The following is a 20,456-nucleotide window of genomic DNA, read 5'->3' as shown; positions in this document are numbered from 1 at the left end:
ATGTCTGCGTTCCCAACAGGTCCACAGCTACCAGCTCTTTCTCAACTGTCTTCTGATGTCTCTTCCTTTCTTGCAGCACTCACACCCAATCAATCACTGAGTCATGCTGATTCAGTCTCCTCAGGAGTTCTCAAATCTGTCCTACTAATGCCCCAGTTCAGACTCTCATCATCTCTCGCCAAACTATTTTAATAGCCTTCTGTCTGGTCTCCTTTCTACATCCTTGCCTCCCTTGGATTCATCCTCCGTACAGACACCAGTTATATATCCAAATGCAACCCATTTCCTTGTTTAATAACATTACCTGTTGCTCCACTAAGACAAAATCAAAGCTCCTTGGCATACAAAGCTCTCCAAGACCTTCCAGAACCATCTCCTGATTACCTTGTATGACCAAAACCAAACCCATTTGCTTTTCCTCAAAACCTCTTCCCAGTCTTGGTGAAATGTCTTACCCTCATTCAAGCACTAAAGCTGAGATTTTAGTTATTTTCACTTCTTTGCTCTCTCTACCTTATCCATAACATAGTCATTTCCAGGTCCTATGTTTCTATCCCCCAAATTGTCTCTGCCTGTTTCATTCCCATTGCCCTGCCCTACCCAGGCCTTATCATATTTTTACTCCTCACCAGTCATCAGCATCCAGTCTCCGCACCTTCTTTCTAGCCTCCCTCCACACTGCCACTGGGCTAAATTTTTTAAACACAAACCTTCAACAGATCCTCATTATCCACTGAATAAAAGCCCCCTGGTATTCAAGACCACTGAGAGTCAGCACAGTATTCAAGACCGTCGATGCCATGGACCAATCGCACATGCCCCAGCTCTCCACACCAGTCCAGTGCACTCCATGCTCTAGCTTTGCAGACGATGTCCTCAATGCTCCCAAGCCTTTGTTTCTCCTGCCCTCTCTACATGGAACGTTGTTCTTCATATCAGCCTATAGAAATCCTTCTCAACCTTCAGAACCCAGGCCTTTTCTTTCGTGAAGACTTCCAGATTTCCCTTGTCAGACTTAAAATAACTTATCATTGCATCCATTAAAGTTTCTCTATACCTAGATCATAGAAATGATGACAGCCTGATCAATAGAGTGGTTAATTGTGCATCAATGTCGGCCCCAATGGATTGGGAGTTCCACTACCTACCAATTCTATAACTTTGGGAATTTACTGAGCCATATTTCTCATCTACACATGGAAACATTAATACCTCCCTCACAGGGTTATTTTAAAAATTGAGAAAATATATATAAAGAAATCAGAACAGTTCCTGGACTTAATCTGACACCTCTCTGAAGACACCGCATCACATTGCAACTCTAGCATGTGGGTTAATTATGTGGTCAGACTGTCTGGGTTTGAAGCCTGCTTCTACCACTTACCAGCTCTGTGATCTTGGTCAAGTTCTTTGTCTTTGCAGGATCTGTTTCCCCATCTGCAAAATGGGGATGATAAGCGCATCTACCCAATTGGGCTGCTGTGAGAATTACATAAGATAAACACAACAAGCACTTAGAGTAGAGCTTGGCATACAGTAAGCGCTCAGTTAGTGTTAGTTACGACTATTCTCTGTATACCCCGACTCTAGCACAGAAACCGGGCACAGTGCTCAGTAAATGTTGCCCTGCATTGAACCCTATATTTCACGTCGCAGTGTAACCTAGCTAAGGCTCTTCTCTGCATTAAGAATATGACTCATTCCATCACAATTGGGTATTGTCTATAGTTAACCCTGTCTATAAAACATCAAACTGCTGCACCATCTCATCGCTTGGTGACCCATCAGTGAGTGTAAATGTGGTACAGTTCCACTATGGGTGGTTTATTTAGTGTTGTATTGGCTTCACTGAAACTCACAAGATATTATTATATACATGCAATTGGATAAATTTGCCCATAGCCTGTCAAGTGAATAGCACCCCTCCAAAAAAAGAGTATGTTAAAATATTTTTACATTAATTTTGAGGTAGTTGTTTGCAATATACATAAAGATATCGTCTAAAAACATAATAAGGGAATACTACAAAAAAACAAAATGTATCATCCTTTCATTTCTATGCTTGCTTTGCAGAGTTATTCTACTTCTGGATGAGATGAATGATTAAAAAAAAACACAAAATCTCTAATCTATAACTGACAGTTGGGGCAGGATGAGAAATATTCCCTAATTCTCTGAATTTTGTTTTGGAGCTTATCATAAACCTTCAGAGGGAAGCCACTGCTGATTAGTGAGGAGAGGGAGATGGGGCAGTGGGGGGTTCATAAGGAGATGGCAGTTCCTACCACAATGACCCTGTTGAAGAAGCACTTAGGGAGTCAGAAGATATTGAGGAAAAAAGGTGAAAGTGGGGAGCACAAAAAAAAAAGGAAAGCAGATTCATCATAAATATTCAAAACTGTTACTCTAATGCACTGTCTCAAATTTGGCACTATTGACATTTGGGGCTGGATAATTCTTTCTCGTGGGGAGGCTGTCTTGTGCATTGTAGGATGTTTAGCAGAACCCCTGCCCTCTACCCACTGGATGCCAGTAGCACCCACTTCCCAGTTTTGACAACCAAAAATGTCTCCAGACATAGTCAAATGTCCCCTGAAGGGCAAAATCACCGTGGTTTGAGAACCACTGCCTTGATGGGAGAAAACTAGTAAAATTATTAGATGAAACATCTCATAGATTATTTAGATGTTCCCTATTTTTAAGTAGTTTTATTGACTCGAATAGGCTTATCCTAAAACTAATTATCTGTACTAATAATATAAGGACCCAGGACTATGGTTCCAATACAGTTTCCTAGAGAGTGGCCCCAGTGGTTCTCTGCTCCTCAGGCTGGAACCTAGAAGGGGGTGATGAAGGTAGAGGCAGGACATGGAGGAAGAGAGGCATGGAAACTGCTGGCTGGTCTTTCAAACAGCAGGTCTTTTTTTTGGATGCCTGTGAAGTGCAAGACACTGCAGGGAGCGCAAAGGGACGGCACGCAGAGACTGTTTTAAAGATTACAGTCTCATGACAAATTATTTCCAGCGCAGTTCTCATCTTTTGCTTTTTCTTTTTAATAAACACCTGGTTGGTATTTATGTTTTGACAACAGAGGGCATTACAAATAATGTTATGCAGCCATAAAATGGGACTGTTAGAGGAACAGAAGGACATGCAGCTCATTTCTCTATAATGCCTCACTGAAATCATCTTAGGAAATTCACAACCACATTAATTGCCTAAAACCAAGATTTCCTGCTCTGCCTCAGCAGTACATTCCCCCCAATTTCTTCTTTATAACGGACAATAAAAATACTGAATTTTTTCAGTATTTTATTTATTCAGTAATTTATTCAGTATTTATTTTATTTTTTTTCAGTATTTTTTGTGCCAGAAAACACAAAAAATACACAAAAACTTTATAAATTGAACTTAGACATATAATTATATTTACATATAGTGATGTAAAAATAATACTTCCCCATACTGGATTAGTAATGTTTCTGTTCCTTTTAGATGTAAGGGATGAATAAATAAAGGAACAAATAAAAGTCTCAAATAAACAGAAATCAGGTGCCCAGGGGCTCTAATTATATGACCCGTAATAAAAAGAACTGGCATAAACCCTACCGCACAATCCCCAAGGATTCCTATTTCTTTAAAAGTATAAAATGCCTAAAGATGTATTTCCTTCTGACTGAACTAAAAACAGGTACTTTGTCAGTCTTGCACCCCTAAATCCCAAGTCACTCCTCTTCCCCTGATAACATGTATCCCCCCATTCATATTAGTTGTTCACAGAGTGTATTACCGGTTAAATATATTTTTAGCAACAAGCAAATGCCAAAATTATAGGACATCAGCAGAACTCATAAAGATACTATCTATAAATAAATTAAGCTCTTGACATAAAAACTAGGATCAAGAGACATTTTGCTTTGATTTCAGGTGTGAGCTTAAATAATCAACTGCCTTCTCCCTCTTCCAACCCGTTGGCCCACTTTAGTTACGCAAATTTTAATTTATGGGATGATTTGTTTACTTGTTGAAAAATAAATGTACTCTAAAATTCTAGAAGCCACCACTTGTTAAATAGTGATTTACGTGTTATGTGCTCTTATGTGCAATGAATAACTCTCTTGAGATTGAGGCAAAGCAAGACAGTTACATCTCAATTCTAATTAATGGATCTGAATACTTACTAGGAGAGTCCAGGCAAGTCACTTAAGTCTTCCAAGTCTTATCTTATCAACACCTGCCCTTTCTTACCTTACACAGTTGTCCTGAGGTCATAGAAGAACATGGAGTTGTCAGGAGAAAAAGCAAGTATTCCTACCAATGCTGTACAGAACTTAACGTCGTAACATTCAGATTAGAGTCAGATTCTCAGTGGAAGCACTCAGCTTCTTGTTCATGCCTTACAAAAGGTGGAGGTGCTCTGTGCCCTGCTGTTGAAACGTGAGTACATGTGGTTGTTGGTTACAAGGATACAATGCTGCTTTATAACGCAGGTAAAAATACTGAAATAAACACCTAAAAATCTTCAAAGAGGAAACAACTACCTCGGTGCAATAAGAGCATGACTTCCTTTTGTCTTGCCGAGAGGAAGGTAAATAAAACTAAACCTCGTCAGAATTTTTTGGTCTTGACACCTTATGATCTGCTTGTCTCCTGATTTCTTTACACTTTCTACTCTCTGAGCTCTGGACGCCTGGGCTTCTGGGGCCCCATCTCTTGTCCCTTCTCTTCACTCCTCCCCAGGCGACATACAGAGCTTCTGGTTAAGATCAGAGACTTCTTGATGAACTGAATGCCAGCTGAAATAGATTTCAGAAAGGATTAACTGACTCAGCTTTTAACTTCTAAGCTACTTGTTTCCCACTGTGTAATAAAAGCTTCTGGCACCCCTTTAAAGGGATGCCACGCATCACATATCAGATTTCTCTTTTGTTGTTCTTTTCTTTGTGGGGAGGAGTTGGTGGTAGTTATAAGGGGGAGTATGTTGGATAGAAAACATCCTAAATTCTCGTTAAGGAAAAGGGTATGTCCTCCAACAGAATGGTTCTCAGGTACAGAGGACCTGTCTTATTTATTCTTCTATTTCTAATCCCTAGAATAAAGCCAATTCATAACCCACAGTTGACGTTCAACTGATGTTGGTTGAATTAAATCACCTTGACTTGGGTTTCTCAGACTGACAAGAAGAAACAGTTTGCCAGCATCCTCAGATCCCCGAGATCTGTCCTTAGCACAGGTCTCACCTAAAACACTCTTCAGACCCAAGTTTGGCCGCTTCTACGAATCCAAATCCAACCTTTATTTCCCTGGCCTCCAAGACTCCCAAATGAAATGTGTTCTTGGATTTGGTGCCATACTTTAATTAGTATGTAATGTCTTCATGCTGATGTATGGAATGCATTAGTATTATTTCTAACATTTCCACCTCTGGCTCTGAGGTTTCCCTTAAAAAAAAAAACAAAAAAACTGTTGTTACAATATACCTTCTTATTTCTTAATACTGGGCAACTGAGAAAAGATACAAAAGATACAAAGTCCATCTTGACCAAGAACTCTTTCCCACCAACAGTTATAAAACTTTCTGTCCATGTTTCTGGGGATTATCTTTTGACTTTAACATTTAAAAATATATAAATTTTTCAATTTAAAGGCGAATTTTAGAAGCTTCCAAGAAATCAATAATTTTCTCATCAATTTAGTAAACCACTTTTACCAATTAATCTTTTATTTTTTATTGCACACATCAGTATTTTACAGAAAAAATTAAAGAACCCCTTAAATTCCAATTAATTACGTTTTCTTCTGATTCTCTTCAATGTAGAGACCTAAATTTTTACACAAATATAATCAGTAAATACAATAATTTATGTTCTAACACTTCTGAGTCTCGTTTAAACATTTTTTTCCATACAATTTTACATATATCATTATTTAATGAGTATATAAGTCTATGACAGCAATAGTAACACACCAAAATGTACTTATCCATTTTCCAATTATCAGGCTTTTTTTTTCAACTCGAATGAAAGGAATTGCTAGAAATATCTTTGTACAAGTAGCTATTTTTTTCTCTTAAATATTTTCCTGGGCATATGGTGTTCAAAGTGAGTTACATCTATTAAAAGATAGATTGGTTAGAGAGTTCTTATTATATTTTTCTAAATAGTTCCTTACAAAACTACTAATATAACAATGTTACTATGAGGACACATGTCATTTAAAACTTTTTTGCTAATATAATAGCATGAACCAGGTCAAAGTTGTTCAATTTGCATTTTTAATATTAGGAAATCTGAATATCATTCTAAGAATTAACTTTTATTTGTATCTTCTCATTTGTACTCAATCCTTTTATAAACTTTCCTGGTAAAGAGAAGAAAGCCTTATGGATTAGCATCTACTTTTTAAAAAACACTAAGCACTTTATCCATGTGTACTGCAAGTAGCTTTTTTATATCCCATTTCTTCTTTTGTCTTCCTATTTAGTACACATTTTTCTTTTAGTTGATCTCGTCTACCTTGTCAATAATGTTTTTCATTGCCATAAAGTTTCCTTTGTAGCATTACTGGGATGAGAACTGTAGTCTTTTTATCTTTATGCTTAACATTTTAATTCATCTGGAACGAATTTCTTAGCATATGTAAAGTGGATCTAATTCCTTCTTTCATACTGATATCCGGCCAGTCTTTCCACCAGTTATTATATATTTCTTTCTTTCCAATTGGTTTATTAGTCTTAAACTTCCTACTCAGTACCATAGTATATTTAGAAAGGTTGTTTAATAGCATGTTTTAAGGATTTAAGATGTGAGATTCCCATTTTTTCCCTAAGTTAAAAAGACATACCTTTGCTTGCTTATTTATATTTATAAATTTATCACAATTCTGTCAAATTATATAAAGCATCCAGCTGGAATGTTAAGCGAAGTGCAGTAAATCTACATTCTAATGTCATCTACTGCCATTCCCTTGGACACGATATCGTATACATTAATTCTGCAAAGTATTATTTTTTTTTTCTCCCCAAAGCCCCAGTACATAGTTGTATATCCTAGTTGTAGGTCCTTCTAGTTCTTCTATGTGGGACGCCACCTCAGCATGGCTTTATGAGCCGTGAGTAGGTCCACGCACAGGATCCAAACCCATGAACCCCGGGCTGCCGAAGCAGCACGCTCGAACTTAACTGCTATGCCACCAGGCCGGCCCGTTGGTATTGTATAGATGGGGAAACGGAAGCCAGGAGTGGTTCTCCCAAGATTATAAAACTGGTAAGCAATGAAGTGAGGACTATAATTTTGGTTTGCAGACTCTCTATTTACTTCTTTTCTATTACAGTAGGTTGTAGTTCCTTCAACATGCTTCTACATAAGCATCTTTCTTAACTTATCCCTATATAGTTGTATAATTTTTTTTTAATTGGCTCATATATATTAATACCCAAATGCTTTTTTTTCTGAGGAAGATCAGCCCTGAGCTAACATCTGTTGCCAATCCTCCTCTTTTTGCTGAGGAAGACTGGCCCTGGGCTAATATCCGTGCCCATCTTCCTCTACTTTATATGGGATGCCGCCACAGCATGGCTTGAGAAGCGGTGTGTCGGGTCACACCCGGGATCTGAGCCTGTGAACCCTGGGCCACTGAAGCAGAACAAGCAAATTTAACCGCTACGCCACCGGGCCAGCCCCAATACCCAAATGCTTTTTAAATTGCAGTTTGTCACTTCTGGAATCTGAAAATGAGATTAATTTTTAAAAATTTTATATCCAGCAACTTTCTAAATTAGTCTTTTATTGTAAGTTTATATACCATAGGTTTCACTAGTTACAAAGCCATGTTAATGGAAAATATTTGTGCTGCTTTCTTTCCTTATCTTTCTCTTTTTGTGAATGTTCATTAAGGTTTTATTACAATGACAAACTTCTTCAATCATATATAAATAAAAATGGTGCCAAGATTGTTTAATTTCTGCTTCAGAAACGTGTCCTATGTGTTTTCCCAATAAGAATGATGTTAGTTCTTGGTTTTAAGCAATTACTTATCACACTATGAGAAACCAACAAAATCATTACAGAGATAATTAAATCATATATGTATGATGAATTTTACTGAGATTAAGTTATCTTTAGTTAATACTTTGGATTTTTACTATTTTGTTCTGTTGATGTTGATTTAATGGTTATTATATTGAACACCAGCCTTATAATCCAGAGTCATAGGAAATAATAATTATTATTATTTTTAATTTTTATTTAATTTTTATTTATTTTTTTTTGTGAGGAAGATCAGCCCTGAGCTAACATCCATGCTAATCCTCCTCTTTTTGCTGAGGAAGACCAGCTCTGAGCTAACATCCATTGCCAATCCTCCTCCTTTTTTTCCCCAAAGCCCCAGTAGATAGTTGTATGTCATAGCTACACATCCTTCTAGTTGCTGTACGTGGGACGCGGCCTCAGCATGGCCAGAGAAGCAGCGCATCAGTGCGCGTTCGGATCCGAACCCGGGCAGCAGCGGAGTGTGAGCACTTAACCGCTAAGCCACGGGGCCGGCACAGGAAATAATTATTTTTATTTGTTGTGTATTTGTCAATATTTTATTTTGCATTTTGCATCTGTTCAGAATGAGACCCTTTTCAAAACGTTTAACTTCTAGTATTGAGGCCCTATTTGCCTCAAAATGCAAATATTAGCACATCATCTTTCATAATATATAAATAGATATTATTCTTTGAACATCTGAAAAAGTTCACCAATAAGGGTAAAATTCCAACTTGTCAGAAAATTATACTAGGTTATAGTATCCCTTAATTTTTTAAATGCCTTTTATTGATTCTAACCTTTCTCATTTCCAATTTGTTGTTTTGCATTCAATCAAGAAAGCAATATAGGGGCCAGCCCGGTGGCGCAAGCAGTTAAGTGCACGTGCCCCGCTGAAGCGGCCCGGGGTTTGCTGGTTCGGATCCTGGGTGCGCACCAACGCAGCGCTTGGCAAGCCATGCTGTGGCGGCATCCCATGTAAAAAAAGTGGAGGAAGATGGGCATGGAGGTTAGCCCCGGGCCAGTCTTTCTCAGCAAAAAAAGAGGAGAATTGGCAGATGTTAGCACAGTGCTGATCTTCTTCACACACACACACAAAGAAAGCAATATATTCATTTTGTTAGTTTTTAAAACAATCCTTATTTTGGACTGCTCTAACACCTTTTTCCTGTTTGGCTCTACCACCTTTTGCAACTTCTCACTGTTTCTTTTCTCTAATTTTTATGAATAAGAATATTCATGATACTGAAATTGAAATTTTTTTCAATACGTCCGGATTACCTTAACCTCCATTTTATTTATCATCTTAAATTTTTTTTTCATTTTAATGACCATTTCTTAGGTCTATTTCAGGCATTTCAGTTGTTTTTATAGGTTAAATCTTAGGATCCACCCAATAATACCACTTTGCTATATGCAAAAAATATATATATAAATATTAATACAAATTAATATGAGACTTCTCTACTTTCAGTAAGCTGTAAATTACTTAAGTCTTTCTTGTTTCATTTTCCTGACATATAGAAGAGCACAAAAGACTATTCAGAGTATATTTTGGCCTAGTAACATCTGTATTTTTTTATGAGATGTTCAGATCAAAAGGTACATTAAAAAGCATTATTTTGTTAAAATTTAGCCAAATTCTGCTTCAATGAGATCCACAGCTCTAAACTATATTTTTAAGTAATCTTAATCTTCACATTTCTCTGATTCAATAAGCAGAGACACCAGCGTCTGTCCCCTTTGCTTCACCAGCAACGCTGGACTGATTTTCCTGAGCACCTTTCCCTGTCCTACAGAACTTGCTCTCTTTTAACAGTTAGCGTTAGTGGAAAGAGCTTGAAATCATGAAAGCCTGGATTCTGGTCTTGGCTATTCCACATACCAGACTCTGAGTACATTATTATCTCCTCTTTGAAAATGTACTCAATAACATCTGCCTCATGGGGTTGTTGAGAAAAACTGTAATGAGTTATTTACACAGTAAATGCTCTATTCCAGAACAAAAATTGTCATTGAAGGGCTCTCTTCCTATAGGATTATCATTCTCTGTCTGAAGAATGGAAATAGTGGTCTAAAGGGAACCGACAGCTCCACAGGCTTTCACCACTGCAGTACAACCAGTTTTATGACTTCTGGTGGTTCTGGGGAAAAAAATGTTTCCATTCTCTGGATTACAGCCAAGAGGCAGAAGCAATGAAGGCGGTTACCTCACTATTTGTGGGACACAACCAAAGGGACATGGTAAAGCCTCCTTTGATTCTCTCCTATCAGCTGTAGTGAGTGTTGCTGATTGAAGTGGTATAGCCAACAAGGTGGACTTGTTCACCCTCCTGAGAAACCTTGGGAAATCCATCCCAGGTCAGAAATGCCTCCCTCACTTTCTCCTTAGGAATTTCAGAACAGCTGTTCTGAAGCATCTTTTCCTGGGGCAATTTAATTTTTCTTTCAGCGTGAGCTACCTGTTGGAAGTTCTTTTCTTTTAGGTGCCAGAGCAGGGCTCTGCAGAAATTTTCTGAAGTGTTAAACCAGAACTAATCTTATCCCCTAGATCTTCTTTGGAATGAGCTTCCCAAGAATGAGCTCTTCAACTACCAACTGAACTCTCCAACTCCGTAATGCAGAAGACTGTGGTGGCGTCACTGCCTCATTGGTTACAAGCATCAAGTAGGCGAATTAAGCTGCAAGATGTACTGTAAACATCAGACCTTCACAAATAAAGGATCATGCAAAGCTAATCTTTTAACAGTTACAAACAAATGTATTTTATCATACTGGCACTTGCATTAGTTGCTATTGCTACCACCTTGTCTGTATGTTTATATTATACATGAAAGATCCACAAAATTTACTGTGTTTCACTATTCAGAGGTGGTAGCAACTGTAATAGCTACAAAGTAATTAAAATATTCCTTAGATATTGTTGTTATTGTAGACAATAAAATCTGAAGATCATTAGCAGATACAATATTACCTTCCTTTAAGCACAGCTCCTAATACGGAACCCTCACATATATACCCAATACTAAAATAAAGCTAACCCTGTTTAAGATGCTGAATCATGGAGCCCATTCTGAAACAAACAGAAGTCCAATAACCAATAAATCAGTTACTGATAGGTTAACAAAGCGTCCAATGACTGAATGTCTCAAAGAGAATTAAAGACAACGTCTGCATAGCATTCATCATATAACCACTTCTAATAATTCATATTCTGATGTCAAAATGAAGGCCCAAAGTAGCCTTTCCAGTTTGCTCTTTTCTAATTTTGAAGGTGCTTTCCTGGGCTTTCTAGGTTTTTGCATTCCTCAGAGGATTCTAGTTTGGCAATTATTATATTTTTGGTTCCAGGAGCCTCTGGTTGCTTGTCATCACCATCAAAGATAATGTCGTCTGGATTTGGAGGTGGGGGGCAGAATTCTTCACTTGGAAAGATCTCCTGGAAAAGTGTCTGAGCTTGCCTGACTGCATGCTCATTTCCCAGTCCACAGTCAGGCCCAGAGCAGACATAAATGTTGGAAGGTAAGCCATTATAGGAGCTTCTGCTGATTCCTGAGGAATCTCTCATGTTAAAATACAGAGCCCACAAGAGTCTTGGCTTTGTAACTTCTTCCTTGTCTATTTCTGTTTCACCATATGGAATGAATAATTTCTTCACCACTGATTCTAAGTCCTCTCTTGCTGTTTTAGAAGATGAACAGGTCAGGTGTACCAGATAAGTGTCTTTCATGCATGTCATGGTTGAAGAACATAACTCAATGACCCGAACAGCACAAGTTCCTGGTTCTGCTGGAGGCACTATCAAAATGGAAATCTGTTGATCTGAATCTGTCTTTAGTATAGACTGATCTGTAATGAGCACTGCCCTGGAGATCTGCTTATAACGCACATTTGAGCACGTGTCCTCTGAAAGGTAACTGTCCTCCACAATAAAATATTTAGCATTTATTCTTTGGCCAAAGTGATCTATGATTGCTTTACATCTTCCAGACTCTTTGTCAACTACAAAGCATTGTACTTTATGGCGAAGACAATAGATTCCACCAAAAACTGCACACATCCTGCAGAAACACTGGGGAATTTCTCCTTGGCCATACAAGGGGAATAAGAAGGGGGTGTTTCCGAATCGTCCAAGACACTGAAGGAAGTTTTTTGTTGCTTTAAGGCCATCTATTGTAGTGCAAGATGACTCTGTCATTGCAATTGAGTGTAGTACAAAATGTTGGAGGCTGGCGGTTAATTTTTTAGTTTTTAAGTACTCTGAAAATGAGCATTGCATGAAAGCTTGGTATTCATCAGGGTGTTGTTCATAGTCTACACAAAATGTAAGAAATTTCATTAGCATCCTCTTTTCAACCATAGTGAGTGCTTTGCTATTAAAGACATCTGCTCTGGAACAAGGCACCTGTTCTACTTTTCCTTCTCGAAATGTAAGAATCCTAGTGACATTTTTAAATTCTGCATAATGACTAACATTTGATTTAATCAAAAGATCAATTAGTAATCCTTGAGAATATAGCAGCTTTGACACCAAATCAATATTAAATCTCCTGCCTTCTTTAACTATTTGAGAGTAAGTAATGCTATTTCTCTTTGGTTGATCAGTGTTGTCTTTCACTACAGGTTTGTTTTCATCTTTATCTCCATCTGAAACTGTGTGTATACAAGTTTTATCTCCACAATTACTTTCTTTCACTAGGGTTTCCTCTACATCAGTGACTTCTAGTGAAATCTTTCCAACATTTTTTGCAGTGTCTTTGGCAGGCATTTCATAGCTTGTAACATGGTGTGTTTCTGCAGCCAAGCATGCCGAATCTGGAGGTTTAGTGAGGGTACTGGACGCTTCCGAGGAAGGAGTTCTCTGTAGAGCATCAGTCTCTTCCATATTGTCATCCACATCCTGACTGGCATAACAAAACACTTCCGTGTGTTGAATGATTTCATCCTTCCTGCAAAGAGTGATGGCTGCTTCTGTTTCACGGATCAGGTCCTGCCACACAGCAGCACTTTCTTCCCCAAAGTCACTGTTTTGCTGACACTCCTTCAACCAGGAGAGCAACCCTGAAAAGCTGAAACTAGCCCAGTTTCCTCCATAATAACTTCTCGAATCAAGATGCAGAACCCTCTGACCACTTCTTGAACATGCGGCTGCAAGGATGGATTCAGGCAAACCCGTCCCTATTATGACCACATCAAACTCTGTCGGGAGACTGTCCGCCATCCTGGGAGGTACAGCGTCTGGTGACAGCTGCCGATGAAGGATATGTGTATGAGTCTCGGCTGAGGGCTCAGATGAGGTGTGAACAGGCTGTACTGAAAGCTCTCCTTGTGATTTTCCAGTTCATCCCAGAAGCATCGAGGTTGCAGGTCCTAGCTGTTTAACTGTTACCCTTTGTTAATATTTTTTTCTTATAGGTCAGTAGCATAAAAACACGATAAAGTACATCTAATCACATCTGAGAACACTAAAACGGATGTGTGGTTTTCATTTCTGCATTTCATCTTAGCAGTAAATGTCAAAATGCAATACATATGCATTTGTGACTGGAACTCTTCTCTGAAAGAAGAAAATTCAAGAAAGGATACAATTGTAAACGATATTAGGAGAAAAGTAATTTCATGCAACAGCAATCACAATCCACTGAAGCCTGGCTTGTTAGCAGGACACAAGCGTCTACCAAAGCAAGTCATTCAGTGCTTTCTCACCTATTTCCTAATTTCTTGAAAATGAACAATAGAGATACACCCCTCCAAATCAGCCAATTCAATAATGAAGAATGGACATAACAATGTCCCACAAAAATAAAGAAGAATGAACACAATGCAATTCTATAACTTTTGTTTTTAAGAAAACCAACATTTGAATAAAACTATACAGAGCTGTGAGCTTATCCTATATGTGTGGCTCCACAGTGTTTATGGAAACAGACTACATACTATGTGCACATTGTCATGATTAGGAATATTTCTGTGGCCACTACAGTCTGTGGGTGATTCCAGGACAGCTGATTTTTCCATGCCCCACCTACCCTTAGGATCTCGTGGTAGCAACCTGAGACCATTTCAACCGAATTTATTAGTCAGATCATTACAAAAGGATTAATTCTGTAAAACAACTGGCATTTTAAAATATTTAAGTGCATGAAAGAATAGGTCTACTGAAGGGAAAATAAATGTATTTATAACAAATCTTTACGTGAATGTTCATATGCACATGTATGTTTTTTAGGTGTAAGTTAAAAAGGAAAATTCCTGGGTTCATACGTTAAAATATCTTAATATAAATAATACCTACTTCTAACATTTGAATCACGTGGCTTGCATTTTGTCAGACTCTGGCTCTATGTCCCTGAATCTCTGTCTCCCAAGATAAAAGTCTGTCTAAACATCGTCTGCCAAGATTAACGTGTTGTTTGTCGTTCCTGTTTATGAAGGGGTAGGAGGTGGTAGTGAAGAAAGTCTCTCCTGTTAACTTCAAGCCTAACACTGGTTATATTCCATGTGCAGAACATTGGCGTGGTGCTAGGTGCAGCCAGAGAGGGAAGGGCCCAGGGGGTGAAAGGCATACTCACCTGGAAGTCTTTAGGTTAACGCACTCCGCACACCACATGCTGGGGGGCCTTCCTATCACTCATCACTGCCCAGGAAGGGCGAGAGCTCTCTGAGCTCTGATTTTCCCTACCATTAAACTTACTGAAATCTAGATCAGTATAAATCAGGCCCACCTAGGCTAAGATGACTAATCATCTCGGACATTTGTAAAACAAGCCATTCAATTGACTAGTTCACTGAACTGACTGGTCAGTTTAAGTGAAATGACAATCTTAACAGTCCTGTGTAGTCAGAGCCTCTGCCTCAAGAATATGAGGAATTCTACTTGTTTTCAGCATTCCCTGAGAAATCAAGAATGGAGCACAGAATGAAGGGGTTGCCTAGCCTACTGATACATGTATGTCAGTATGTTTGAATTGCTTATTCTGCCTCCTTACAGTAGGGATGCAGAAGACGGAACCCATGCGGGTACATGAAGAAGCGTAACCATAGTATGTGCTTATTCTTGGCTTAGAAGGGAATAGAGATGAGGGTGGGAGTAAGAGGAAAGGATACAAGCCATAAGTGCTAAAACCAGGCACCTTCTAACCTACAGATATCAGAGTCCTCAAAATACATAGCAGGTAGGACAAGATAACTTGAAAGAACATTTAGCTCAACTACCCCATAATAGAGATAAGAAAACTGACGGCTGGAGAGATTAAGTGACTGAGAAAGTCTACACAATGGGTTAGCCACAGGATCAAGACTGGGATCCACCCTTGTGCCATCAGGCCAGTGGTCTTTCCATTTGATGGGGCAGCCTATCCAGAAGCCTCTGGAGCAAGCAGCCACTTTTGACATCTGTTTATTTCTTCCCCTTCAATACTCCATGGTTGGTTAGTTCTTGCTCCGGGATAACAAAGGGGAAAGCACCCTCCCTTTCTTCATCTCCAATTCTCACCTAGAAGCACAATCCTTGGAGTTTACTCCAAGCAAAGAAATTCTTAACCTTTGCTAAGAATGTTTAAGCTCCATCATAACCCCCAATTGACTTGCCCCCAGGGCTTAAACAAGTCTCCTAATGGCTTACCCCAGAGCTTCCACCCCTAATTTCAAAGCAGGGATAAAGTCATGGTTGACAGCACTAACTAAACGCCCAGAGAAGTAGAGCAGTCATCAGGCAAAATACCCTGCGGTGAACGTTTCTAGCACTCTTAGAAAATCCCTCTGATGGGGACAGGATCCGAGCTGGGATGATGAAGGAGAGAAAAAGGATGGAAGAGACAGGAGACACAGCAGGGTGGGGTCGCAAAGGGAAGAGATGAGGAAGAAGGTGAATGCTGGCACTACTAAAGAACTCAATATACCCTTGTTTTCAAACTCCCAGGCACAGGGTTGGGACAGAAATAGAATTACCCAGCACAGAAAAAGCACTTCTTGGAAATAAGAACTTTCATGTCTGTGAACAAAACCTAAGGCCCATGTTAGGAAGCATTACTGATGACACTTTAGGCTTAAGCTTGCATCACCCTCTTTAAAGCTTAGCCCTGCCTAAAAAATGGCCTGATAGGTATTTTAAATTAATATAAAGAGTGTAATCACAGGGCCATCTTACATTACCACCACATACACATACAGCCTCCTCCCCAGTTTCAAATCTTTGTACAAATGAAATTCTCAAATTAATGCTTATTGGAGAGGGGGAGGTAATACTAGAATGTTAGAATCATTGAGGCAATCCAATAAATAAAATCACGATTGCTAAGACATTGTTTTGTTTCCTTCAAAATATCAAAAAATGAACCATAATGAATATAATATTTCAGTTTGTCACAACATAGGAGGTTGGTAAGAACATTTTTGATAATGCTACAAAGATTTTGTTCTCAGAAGCCTGCCAAGATAAAACCAGTAATAAATTATCAACGGATTTCACAATTTTTTTAAAAAACGAATTTTAAAACCTGAGAAATACACATTTCCATTTCAAATATTTGTATAAATGAAATTTCTGGAGCACACACAAAAAGATAATTTCTTCTGCAAGCTGAGAAAACCACATCTGCAATGATTCACTGGGTGGATGGATCATCCTTCAAAATGTCAAGTTTCTGTGAGACTTAAATTTCCCATAAGGATTAGCAGTATTGTTTCAATAACTCTTAAATTAACAATCAAGTTCTAATTTAGTGAAATCTACTGGCTGCACAACTAATTATTTGTTCATCTGAGTTGTTATTCTCTGAGCCATTTGTAATCTCACCTTCGATTTTTGTGTGCTGGAACCCACAAGGTGGAAAATGTAGTAAAAATAGCTTATAGGGCACATGCCAATTTGCATTCTGAGAACGTGAATGAAAAGATCTCACTTCCTAGGAAGCATTCAAAGGTTTACAACCGCTAATGAACAACGTTTAAAAAAAAAATTACACATTGCTACTCTGTTAGGTTTCTACTTCTCGTTTTTAGGAAAGCAACAGTGTATGAATTAAATCTCTTCTCATCACCCTCTCCACCTTTCTCGAGTTAATCACTTTGTCTTGAATCTCTTGACTCTAGAGTCCCTCGTTTCTTTCCTCCAAGTGTACAAGCCGTTGTTTCGTGCCCTGTTGGATCATATGAGGAGGTGAACACAGAGAAATGGATGAGCGGGACAGAGTCACGGAGGACCTGGAGCTACAACGGGAGCTGGGGCTGCAGGCTGGGCGGGTTCAGGGTCGGCGTGGGGGGGGGGGGGATGAGCGGCCCCAGGGATGGAGACGAGGGAGCGCGGGGCGGGAAGAGCTGCAGGAGGAGGAAGCAGCGGAGGGAGGCGAGGCTGGTGCAGGGGAGCTGGAGCGGGGAGGAGCGGAGGGCGGCCGGGTGGCAGAGGACGCAGAGACGGGGGCGATGCAGCGAGTGGAAGTTTGCAGAGGACAGCAGGACGCTCTCTCCCCCCAGCCCAACTCACCGAAGAGGCTGCTGCTAAACCCGTCCCACGCGCAGCCCACGGCGTCCCAGACCCAGCCGTTCCTCAGGCAGGACACGAAGGGAAAGGCGACCCCGAAGAGGGACAGCAGCAGGTCGCTGAGGCTGATGTTGACCAGCAGGAGGTGGGTGGGCGTGCGGAGCCGCGGGAACTTGGCGTAGAGGACGAGCACCAGCAGGTTGTTGCCGACGCCCAGCAGCCCGAGGGCGCCGAGCAGCAGCGCCAGGCGCTCGTAGGCGCCCGGGCTGAAGAGCGGCGCGGGGCTCAGCGTCCCCGCCGGGCCCGGCCCCTCGGCGCCCGCCGCCGCGCCGCCGTCCCAGGAGCCCTGGCCGCCGCTCCGGTTCCCCGCGTACATGGCCCGGCGCCGGCGCGCTCGGCGGGCGCCGCGCTCAGCCTCCCGCGCGGCCCGCGGCGGGCTCCGCACTGGGTGGGGCGCGGGCGCCGCCAACGGCGCGGGCCACGGTGCGCGCGGACCGCCTCGCCCCGCCCCTGCCGCGCCGGCGCCGCCTCGCTGCCCCGCCCCCCGCGCCGCCTCGCAGCCCCGCCCCGGCCGAGCCCCCGCCGCGCCCCCGCCCCCGGCGCCGCCTCGCTGCCCCGCCGCTCCTCGGCCCACCACCCCCCCCCGTAGCCTCTCGCTACTCCGCCCCCGGCGCCGCCTCGCAGCCCCGCCCCGGCCGAGCCCCCGCCGCGCCCCCGCCCCCCGGCGCCGCCTCGCTGCCCCGCCCCGGCCGAGCCCCCGCCGCGCCCCCGCCCCCCGGCGCCGCCTCGCTGCCCCGCCGCTCCTCCGACCCCCGGTGCCCCCTCGCTACCCCGCTCCCGGCACCGCCTCGCAGCCCCGCCCGGCCGAGCCCCCGCCCCCCGGCGCGCCCTCACTGCCCCGCCCCCCCCGCGTCCCCTCGTTGCCCCGCCCCCGGCACCGCCTCTCTGCCCCGCCGCTCCTCCGCTCCCCGGCGCCCCCTCGCAGCCCCGCCCCCGGTGCCACCTCGCTGCCCCATCCCTCCCTGCCCGCTGGCGCGCTCCCGCCGCTCCACCGCCCCCGGCGCGCCCTCGCAGCCCCACCCCTCCCTCGCCCCCAGGCGCCCCCTCGCAGCCCCGCCCTCCCAGCGCGTCCTCCTTGCCCCTCCCACTCGCCAGGCCCCCTCCCCCCGACCCGGCGTGTACCCGCAAGCGTGGACGCGCGTCTGGATGACCCGGGAGGATAGGGCTCACTTAAGCCTTCAGTCACTTATAATCACTTATGAGCGCCTGCGCCTGCCAAGTGCTAGGAGGAGGGTTGGGTGAGGAACGCCCACCCTAGGCTTCTCCCCTTACCAGGAAGCTGTAATAACCCCCTGCTAGGCTACAACACCACTCTTCACTCTAATGTAAGCCCAGGCCGGAGCCCAACGCCTGCCAATATTGCCCTTCCTGTCCTGCTCTAAGTGGTACACGTATCCTGTTACTGAGGCCTGCCACAGCCCTTCGCTGGCTGCCCAGGCTACGCCTTCAGCTTCAACCTAAATCTAGGAGGTATAGAGAGGTAGGTGCTTTATTTAGAACAGCACACATTTTCCGCTTGGCCTGTTCCCCAGCAGCAATGAAAATATAGTACAAGTCAAATATAGATTGTGAACGTGATCACACTCTTCGAGGGCTCTGTTCCTCTGTCCCTGCACAGTCCCTAACAAGGCTCCCCAGGAGGACATGAGCCTGACCTGCAGGCTGTCCTGGGCACCAGTGACTGGTGTTTGTGGAAGGACAATTTACCCCTCCCACTTCTGTTCACAAGACTGGTAAAGAATGACTAGCTGCAATGAATCCGCTTCCCAGATTCCCTGGAGATAGAATCTAGGCGTTAGGGAGGGGCCAGCCCTCCACCTTGGTGCATTGAGCAATAGCTGAAGGGCAGTGTGCTCTGCCCTCAAAACCTTGGTATGTCTTTCAGGCTTCCAGTCTAGATTTGCCGTCTATGAGACTATCTAACCCACCCACCCCTTTAAAAAACTCATTTAATTTCATATTTTAGATTTATGCATCCATTTAACAAGTTCTGCATGTTTAATGTCCACTGTGTTTTCAGCATAGTGCCTGGTCTACAGTAAATTCTCAATAAATATTAGTTGAATGAACGAATAAAGAAGGAATCACTATATTTTTCTCTAAAGCGTTCATTCATTCATTTATTCTTTGGTGGTGAGTCCCTGCCCTCATAAAGCTTAAATTCTGGTGGTGTTGGGAGAGCAGATGATAATCAAATAAGTACACATGTAGGATGTCAGATGCTGATAAGTGCCATAAAGAGACATAAGGCAGAGAAAGGGTACGGAGGAGGGAGGGAAGAGGTGGTTATTTTGTATAGGGTGGTCACGGAGAGCCTGACTGAGTACTGAGGCACAGGGCACATGTCCTGGGGTGGGTATACCAATGTGGCTGGAGCAGAATGAGAATTAAGAAGTGAGGGCAGAGAGATGGGTGAGCAGTGACCCACCAGATCACACAGGGCCTTGGTCATTTTAGTGAAAGGACTTTGGCTTTTACTCTATCAGAGTAAAGTCCAGGGCAGTGCCTATGCGAGAGGAATCATAGTGAAGGAAAAAAAGGAGTCTGAGGCTTCTGGCAAATTTTTAAGAATTTTGATAGAGTTATTTTTACAATACTGTGAACTGTTAAAGATATTTATTATACTTGACAGAAACAGGCAATGATGCCACAAATATGATTTATTTTGTCAATAATGATATCTGTTTCTATTCATTTTCAGAATTATGTAAGGATAGGATGAGGGCAAAATGTTACAACTTAGAAAGCAAGTGCATTGCTGGCATAAGGATAGACATACAGACCAATGGACTAGAATAGAGTCAAGATACAAACCTTCATATAGATGGTCAGTTGATTTTTAACAAGGATGCCAAGACCATTCAATGGGGAAAGGACAGTCTTTT

The 20,456-nt window shown here is 42.2% G+C and overlaps 2 protein-coding genes across 3 annotated transcripts in view; both read right to left on the bottom strand.

The window, feature by feature from the left end:
- The window catches only part of OPN3 (opsin 3), a 47,141-nt gene extending 29,196 nt beyond the window's left edge, over positions 1 to 17,945 (bottom strand). The window contains exons 1-2 of one of the 2 annotated variants that reach the window (XM_058533551.1): positions 17,515 to 17,945; positions 13,524 to 13,587 (exon numbers count right to left, since the gene is read on the bottom strand). In XM_058533551.1, coding sequence (XP_058389534.1) covers positions 13,547 to 13,587; positions 17,515 to 17,887 — 414 coding nt within the window. In that variant the 5' untranslated portion in view covers positions 17,888 to 17,945 and the 3' untranslated portion in view covers positions 13,524 to 13,546. Of the gene's footprint in view, positions 1 to 13,523; positions 13,588 to 17,514 lie in introns of those variants that run through there. The other variant, XM_058533550.1, reaches the window with a different exon arrangement.
- Positions 5,717 to 13,546, bottom strand: CHML (CHM like Rab escort protein). Its single transcript, XM_058533549.1, has one exon. It carries the CDS (start codon positions 13,249 to 13,251, stop codon positions 11,293 to 11,295), a length of 1,959 nt encoding a protein of 652 aa, XP_058389532.1. The 5' UTR covers positions 13,252 to 13,546; the 3' UTR covers positions 5,717 to 11,292.
- Positions 17,946 to 20,456: the final 2,511 nt, after the last annotated feature.

This window comes from Diceros bicornis, chromosome 38, assembly GCF_020826845.1.
Source record: "Diceros bicornis minor isolate mBicDic1 chromosome 38, mDicBic1.mat.cur, whole genome shotgun sequence".
Classification (NCBI taxonomy): domain Eukaryota; kingdom Metazoa; phylum Chordata; class Mammalia; order Perissodactyla; family Rhinocerotidae; genus Diceros; species Diceros bicornis.
Note: the sequence above shows the minus strand (reverse complement) of the source record. Positions and strands in the feature narration are given on the sequence as shown.

Coding starts and splice junctions, on each gene's coding strand:
- CHML (XM_058533549.1), bottom strand. CDS start 13,251: ATGGCGGACAGTCTCCCGACAGAGTTTGATGTGGTCATAATAGGGACG.